This window comes from Nannobrachium achirus, assembly GCF_963921795.1.
Source record: "Nannobrachium achirus genome assembly, chromosome: 4".
In the NCBI taxonomy this organism is placed as follows: domain Eukaryota; kingdom Metazoa; phylum Chordata; class Actinopteri; order Myctophiformes; family Myctophidae; genus Nannobrachium; species Nannobrachium achirus.
This window is the reverse complement of record NC_137813.1, coordinates 41,770,482-41,778,654: the sequence shown is the minus strand read 5'-3', so window position 1 is coordinate 41,778,654 and position 8,173 is coordinate 41,770,482. Positions and strand designations below refer to the sequence as shown.

The 8,173-nt window shown below is 44.8% G+C and overlaps 1 protein-coding gene across 1 annotated transcript; it reads right to left on the bottom strand.

The window, feature by feature from the left end:
• Positions 1–340: 340 nt before the first annotated feature.
• Positions 341–5,161, bottom strand: wnt9b (wingless-type MMTV integration site family, member 9B; the record flags this gene model as incomplete). The annotated part of the gene is made up of 4 exons (XM_080724726.1): positions 341–802; positions 2,608–2,873; positions 4,134–4,387; positions 5,076–5,161. 4 exons carry the CDS (start codon positions 5,159–5,161, stop codon positions 341–343), a joined length of 1,068 nt encoding a protein of 355 aa, XP_080580852.1.
• Between the last annotated feature and the right edge of the window lie 3,012 nt (positions 5,162–8,173).

The following is an 8,173-nucleotide window of genomic DNA, read 5'->3' as shown; positions in this document are numbered from 1 at the left end:
CACCCAAGCGACTTGAACGTTTGGTGAAACATTAAAACCATTGGGATTTTATGTGATCCCCAAAATAACGCTTCCCAAAATTGGATTGTGGAATGGCATCTGTAAAGACATGCCTAAAATGTGAAATCCGTCAGAGTAATGTCTATAAGTGATTGCAGTTCAGCCACCTCAACATGTTACAGGGCAGCACTAGTGTGGAATAAGATGATCAAATTCCTCTCTCAAATTCATTCACTTATTAAAGGAATGTCCTTTTCTAACAACCTTTGCAAGTCCTTACATTCCTCCCTACATATAGTTCTTCTTTCATCTAGTCATTCACGTGTGCCCCCTGACTCTCTTAGGTTTTCTTGCAGGTGTAGACCTCCTCCTCGGTGGCACAGGTCTGACACTCCACGTGGCAGCACCAGCGCACCTGGCAGTGGCAAGAGACTTTGGTGAGGCGCATGGCAGTGTTGTAGCCGCGTCCACAGCAGAGACTGTGGCAGCTGGTGTCCTTGGCGCACGTTCGGCCGGCTGTGCCCGGGGAATAACGGGAGGGCCTGCAGAAGCTCGGGGAGTCCTCCAGGAAGACCAGGTCCGTAGTGCGAAGGTTCTGGCCATGTCGCCGGGACCCCGCCAGCTCTGTCTCGCCGGTGGCCGCGTTGGTGACACTCAGCACACGCACTGCGTTGTCGTAGCGGAACTTCAGCAGCCGCCCGGTGTCGTGGAAGGGGGACAGCTGCTTCCAGCAAGTCCGCACGGCACAGGAGCCGGAGACGCCGTGACACTTGCAGGTGGTCTTCAGCCCGCTCTTCACCGCCTGAGAGTGGAGAAAAAAAGACGCGAGGGGAACAGGGGAAGAAATGTCAGGTTCCTCAGTCTGATTCATTGCCTTGGCCTCTTATCTCGGGGGCCTATCTAAGCCGAGTGAACCTGTTTCCTGCAAGGGGGAGGGGGGAGGGGGGGGGGGGTCTTGCAGGGTAGGGAGTTAAGGGTGGATGGTTGGTGGTTAGCAAGTGGCTCATTGTAAATGTTTCAGGTAATGGATTGCGGGGGACTGCTCATCATGTCATATTTCATTTACCTAACATCGCTCACTTGGACAACGCCTGCGGAGTAGTTTTTCTCAATGTGTTGAAACTAGCTCTTTCTGTCTGGTTCTCTCCTGTCTCCCCTCTCTGAAGCCCGAGGCACAGGTGACAAAACAGCACAGACAGAGGAATCTCTCCACCCTGTTCTCTGTGCAAGCCTGATCACGGAAGAACCATCGATAAGTATTTAAGAAAGAAAAGTGCCAATGGGCGATGGTCCCCCTTGTTTCTCAGTTAATAGTTCAGAGTGTGATGGTTGGTGACGAGGGCTCAATCAGCGAGCCAGAGAGCTCCTGACTTGTGAGGCCATACACAGGTCATTATGGCATGGGGGGGGGGGGGGGGGGGGGGTTGGGTTGGTGTGGTGGGAGGAGGGGCCCAGGGCGTACTTTTGGGTTGAAGAGTTCTGCTCAATTCCGCCCTTTTTTGCAGGTATGAACCCCCTGGGGGGGAGGGCTTCGTTTTTTTGTTAACACGAAGTCTCCTGGTCTCTACTGTGGGCCACAGCGATGCAAGGCGAGGAAAACGTTTAACTCGGCAAAGATCAGATAAGATGGTTGCCTTTTAGTTCATCCTGCTTTTGTTTTTGTTTTCTTTTCCTCTGTTTCTCCTCTTCCAGTCTCTGCCTCCTCAGGTGTGGGGTACAGGGGGAGAGCCCCAGGGCCTGCTATTTTGAAGCTCCACAGTAGTGGTTATGAACATTATGTGGATTTATCACTGCAGCGCAGTGATCCCGTAGGTGGAAAAAATGCTCGCTCGTATATTAAAAGAGGCCACAGTTATAATCGTTCTCCCTGACGTGAGACCTTTAATTTTGTGTAGGCCTGCACAGCAAGCTTTATCATGCCTGAGAACACCTGGCTCCCACCGTCTCACAGTCGCCTTGTCTCCCTGACTGTTGCGCCGCCTCACCCACCGCTTCTGTATACGCACCAAGGCCAATGACTGAGGGAGCGTAATGGGGGAGTCGATCTGGCTGGCACTGGGCAAAATATGCAGGTGAGGATAACTATGCTATTTCCCCTTCACAGTGCAAAGAGTGTGACAGAGGCATAATTGTAGAGTAAAATTGTAGCCTAACTAATTGAGCTAAGTAGCGCCCTGGTGCGGCCTGTGTTTATGATGCCTTGGGCTTGGGAGGTGACGTGAAAGTACATACATACATGCGCAGAACATGAGGCTCCAGCTACTGTAAAATTTCACATTTATAGACCATGTGGTTCTCAACCTTCTTGTCAAGGATGCCCAAATTAACATGTATTCACTGGACAGATTTTGTCCATGGACCCGCTTCTGAATAGGGATTGAAAAGACTTTCAAGATTGTTCGATACATATAAATAGCAGATCTAGCTATTTTCAAATAGCTGATGTATACGGTTAAAGTGATTAAACAGATTTTGATGCTAATGCTATATAAAATAATCTTTCTTGGGGCCCCGTGGAACCCCCTCAAGAACCTCTGGGGGAGGTCCCCGGACCCCACTTTGAGAACCACTGCTGCAGACTTTTGTTTGCATTCATCCCACACTCACCCGGACTCCAACGTTGATGTTGTGGCCATCAATCTGTGCCCTCAGGTCCTTGCTGACCCTCTTCTGCCCCAGGAACTTCTTGAGGAACTTGGTGCTGTATTTCAGGTTGTCACCACAGACCCCCCACTGCCACGCTTCCCGATGCTGCAGTCCAGGGGAGTCGTCACACGTGCACCTCTCCATCCGGCCCGAGCTGCAGGCCTTGGCCAGAGCGTGAGACAACGCAGCTGAGGACACTGCCAGTAGGAAAGCAGTCTCCTTAAACCCTGGGAAAGAATTAATAATAAGGCTTTTTAGGCTGTAGGTTTGTTTTGAGCAAAGCCGTAAAAAAAGGCTCTGGATCCAATGACTGAAAACGTTTCTGATTCAACATTCAAAGATTCAATGCTTTATTACACCATTTCAATGAGACATTGATTGGACTTTGACTTTGTGTGTGTGTGTGTGTGTGTGTGTGTGTGTGTGTGTGTGTGTGTGTGTGTGTGTGTGTGTGTGTGTGTGTGTGTGTGTGTGTGTGTGTGTGTGTGTGTGTGTGTGTGTGTGTGTGTGTGTGCGCGTGCTCAGGGTAGACAAAACATGACAAGACAAGACAGTGTTTTCAATGTTGTCAGTAAACGTTTATAATAATTGGATTAATATTAGTTGTTTCAAGCCCCTGATAATGTAACAGAGGCCTCGCAACAACAACATCATGACTTAATGAATTTCAGAATTACAAAGTTGTGTCATGATTCTCTCTCCGACCTTTCCTTTTTGGTTTTGCACTGTTATTTGCTTACCCCAGAGCTATCACCAGGGTATATTTTGATCCAATTAATTATTATTTTGACTAGGAAGGATTTTCCCAGATGAAAGTGAGTAATCACACCACCCTTTTCCTCTGGGAATGGGCGCTTTCCCGAGATAAAAATAACCACGTAGCCTGTGTGCTGTGCTCCCCACCGCACCGGATTCCTTGGCTCTCTAGTCCCTCATTACTTCGATGCTGACCTGTTCATGTTCTTCCCGCATGCTGATATCCATATGCATAAGTACTCGAAAATTCTGAAGCGCTTTCTGTGCTGATGAACCTGCAGGAACTTGAGCCATGTAGGCAACATGATGATTTATTAGAGTCTAAACTTTTTTCATAATATGTAAGCTATCAACTGGCATGCTTCCAAACCGCATGCTTATCTCAAGTATAGAGGGTTTCAGTAAAGCACAAGGCTATTGTTCTAATCCAAGGAATGGGTTAGATCTATTGTGGGAGGAATTGTAAAAAAAAAAGTAGAAAGTAGACCATATAAAAATATATATGAAAAACCATTTAAAGGTTTCCCCCCTTTTTTTCTTGCTCTTGGTCTTCTCTATTAATTCCATGATTTACACTATCAACACATCATTATCTGACTGGGATAGATACACACACACACGCGCACGCACGCACGCACGCACGCGCACGCACGCACGCACGCACGCACGCACGCACGCACGCACGCACACACACACACACACACACACACACACACACACACTTAGCTTACCTCTTTTCAGGAGACTTCCCCGGCCGTCCAGGCTACAGTTCCAGCGCTCGTTCCTAAACTGATAGCGACACTCCAGAAGGCTCAGGCGCACTGACTCGCGCAGAGTCTCAGCTAAACCCGGCTCCCGCCGACACAGTCTCTTCTGCCGCCGAGTCAGAGTCATCTGCTCGCATTGCTTCAGGTGAGCCTTGCCTGTTGGGGAGTCATTGGAGTATGGGCCTGGTAAGAAGACCAAGGGTTCACGACCTGTCAGCCTGGTCAAGAAAGCACACGAAAGACAACTGTAAGATGCAGCTGGTCAGTTACATATGCGTAATTATTCATTTTAACGATGGGCAATTAATGATTTTATAAGAGTAAATTGTCCAAAATATTAAGCTTTGGGGCCTTTCATATGCGTGAATATAGTCATCAACAATAATAAACACAAAGAAATGAAAAGCTAGCTATAGCCAGAATGCCACGATATCATCATCTGTAAATAAGAATATGGGCCTCGTCTATTGAATAAATTATTTGAAACGAGCCTGTTATTTTCCGAATAGGCTACCATCCACAGAGCCAACTCAAAATGATTATTTTATCGATCCTAAAACATGTTAGCATTACTCAAACAGAATTTACAATTAAAAATATATTAATATGTAAATAATCGTCAATTCAAAACAATTGAATAATGAGCCTCAGCATCTAAAGGAAAATAGGCTACACACATGTCACACTATCAACTTTGCACCAAGTCAACATGGCAGTTCATAATGTTTGTCAATGAACTAGAATATTAATAGGCTAGTAGACATAGCATTGAAATGGAGTGTGCGTAATTACGCGTGCGTAATTTGGAAAGGGAACACCAGGCCTATTTAATATTCTTGCCTTTCTATCCCTCTCTATAAGCAAATGGTACCGTCTGTGGTGGAAGAAAATGGAAAGGCGTCTGACCCGAAATAAGCTGCGGTGTGCGAGAGAAGGATGCTGAGTGCAATGAGTCGCAGAAAGCAGGCGGTCCCTGGGAGCCTGGAGCACATGATGACGGGCTGGCGCTGCTCTTCATCTCGCTGATTCTGCACGGAGAAAGTTGGGTTGCCGTCTGGTCGGCGCAGCAGCTTTAAGTGGCCCACACCAAGTTCCAGCGCACCACGACAGGCGCGGTCCCTCCACGCAGAGGCAAGGCCTTTGGGGAGAAGCTCATCATCTGCCGCACGCTCATTGGATTCTCCGAAGATCTCTCTGTCCCTCCCACTGTAGCGCCACCCAAGTGGAATGACAGGTAGGCCGAGAGAGAGAGAGAAGCTGTTTACCTGTGAATCTGTGACCCTGTTATCTGTGTGGCGAGCAGCCGAACATCCTTTAATAGGTGAACATTATACACATTCACACAGTTGATCACGAACGGCAACATATTCCATTATCCATGCGTTTTTCATTGTTTAAGGATGTTGTGCAACACTATCTACTTTTGCTGACATCAATTTCAAGCAGCTGTTTGCTGAATTATTACACCACAGTCACTGTCTCAGTCTGAGGATCAGCTGTTTGTGGAACATTTGTTTCACTTCACATCAAAGCAGGATATTTAGTAATCAAACTAGACGATGGGTGAAGAGGAAACTGGTCCAATAGGCTAAAGGTGAAAAAGGCGAAGAGGGCAAACGTCTGACTGACTCTGACAGCTGTTCTCAGAGAAAGGAGAATCGAAACGGCCCTGTAAAGAGAAAGAAACCAGTGGCCCCATCTAGTGGATACAAAGTAGAAACTCACCTGACGAGCAGACTTCATTGGTTCCCCCAGCAGTATAATAAATGTGCTCTCAAAATGTGTAATTTAATTTACAACCCTACATTTCCATTTTACTAATGACCCCCAAGTGATTGACATGATTAGACCTAGGCTATAGAAAGAACACTTTGAAGTAAAACAGAAAGAAAGAAAGAAAGAAAGAAAGAAAGAAAGAAAGAAATAGCCAACAATATACTGTATAAATTGCCTATATGACCTTTGATTTTAACCTAGCTCTGGTCCAAAGCTATGGACCAGAGCTAATTTTAACCCCCAGACATGGGAATTATAATAATTTATTGGTGCACGTGGTTGGATCAATACAGTATATGCGTTAACAGCAATTATCGTTTGCATTCAGAGGTGAAACAACAGTCCTACACTGCCCCCTACTGTAAATACTTGGATATTCTATAAAGGGTAGCCACACAAGCCTAATCCTATCTGGTCTCACTCTCACCCGACTTGAATTCATAGCTTCATAGATATTTCCTTGTTTTTTTGTCACATTCCTAAGCCAATAATTTGATCACCGACAGGGTTCCCTATGGAGACACAAAAGCCCCTTTTCGACTGCAGTTTTAGCACCACACCACACCACACTACACCACACCACACCACACCACACCACACCGCACCACATACAAATATCTACATTTTCCATTACAAAAAAGTACCCCTATCGGTAAGAAACAAATTGACCATTTTAACTGTGATTATAATACAATATAAATTTGTATTACAACTATCCTAATTATAATGCACTGTAATGGATTATAACTGTGATTATAATACATTATAAAGTATTAATGTATACTATGATAATTAAAATACACTATAATAGATTATAATAGTGGTTATAACACAATATAATCTATTATCATGTATTACAACTATATCCTGGTGGTCTAAATGAAAAGTCAGTGAGTGATCAGTCATTATGATGTGTTTGGCCCTATTTGGCCTAGTGGATACTTTTTAGTACCCTGTTTAGTACCACTTTCACACCACTCTACCCAGGTCCTTGTAGTGGAAAACCTGGCACAAGTGGGCGGTGTGGTGTGGAGTGGTGTGGAGTTGGGCCAGTGGAAAATGGGCTAAAGGAGACTCTTTAGTCCCCCTAGGAAACCACTGCTGATCGTCTCCATGAGGTGGAGTCATTTTGGTTGTGAACCTTTATGAACCTTTATGTCAGGTCTGAGAACTCAGAAGATTCAAAAAAGAAATACAAAAACTAACAAAAAACAACAACAACAAAAAACAACTTCTGGTGTTAATCATCAGAGCATATTATTATGGTGTCCTTTCAATATGTTCTCCGGTATATGTTCTTAATCTTTAGGCTTTAGTTTTTCTTTATTTTTCATAATAATTTCACTAATAAACATGGTGCCATGGGAGGGAAGCATACAGTTTATGACCTCACTGGGAGGATGAATAAAAGCAGCCAATCCATTCTATTTTCTTTTTGAGCGGTGGTCACACCGTCTCCTATACGCGGCCGTGTGTGTGGTATGCGTCCGTGTCTGTCTGTATGTAGCCTGCAGTACCTTTTCTGGGTTGTTGGCTGATTTACCACTGTTTCAGGGTTGTGGTACGAAGCGAAGCCACTTCTACCATATAAATGAAAGAAAACACAGTTGTAACTTGCAAGGTTATTTAGTTACAATCAACTGCAACACAACAGTGGGCGGGGTCCATGAGCCAACTCAAGGTTGTTGACTAATTTACCGCTGTTTTAAGCCAATCAGAATCCAGTATCTAAACATGTGACCACAAAAAGTGGTAGAACTTACATTTTATAATTCTTAATTTTACATCTTTTTGTGGAATAATATACATTATATACATTTATGGCCATTAGAATGTGGTGATGGAGGCGTGTGATAGTTTTAACTGATATTTAGTAAAACGGTCAATCTACCAGCTCAAGTCGCGTTGCGACACGTTGTGAGCTTGTAGATCTGCAATTTCTTTGGCGAATGTTCCCCCCAGAATAGCAATGTTGGGGTTCGAAAGGTTAAAAAGAAAAGGCAAAAACTCCACGCACACTGTCTTCCAATGCAAAAAGGGGAATTTAATAAAGTAATGCAACATTTCGGTATTTAAACCTTCATCAGGCAAACTTTTGTACAGAGTGTGAGAGATCTGTAAGGCGGCCAACCCTCACATTAACAGCCAGTGTTTAAACTGGTTCAGTTCAGTATCAAGTTCAAGTTCAGAACACCTTAATTCAATAAATATCAGTACACCATTACTTG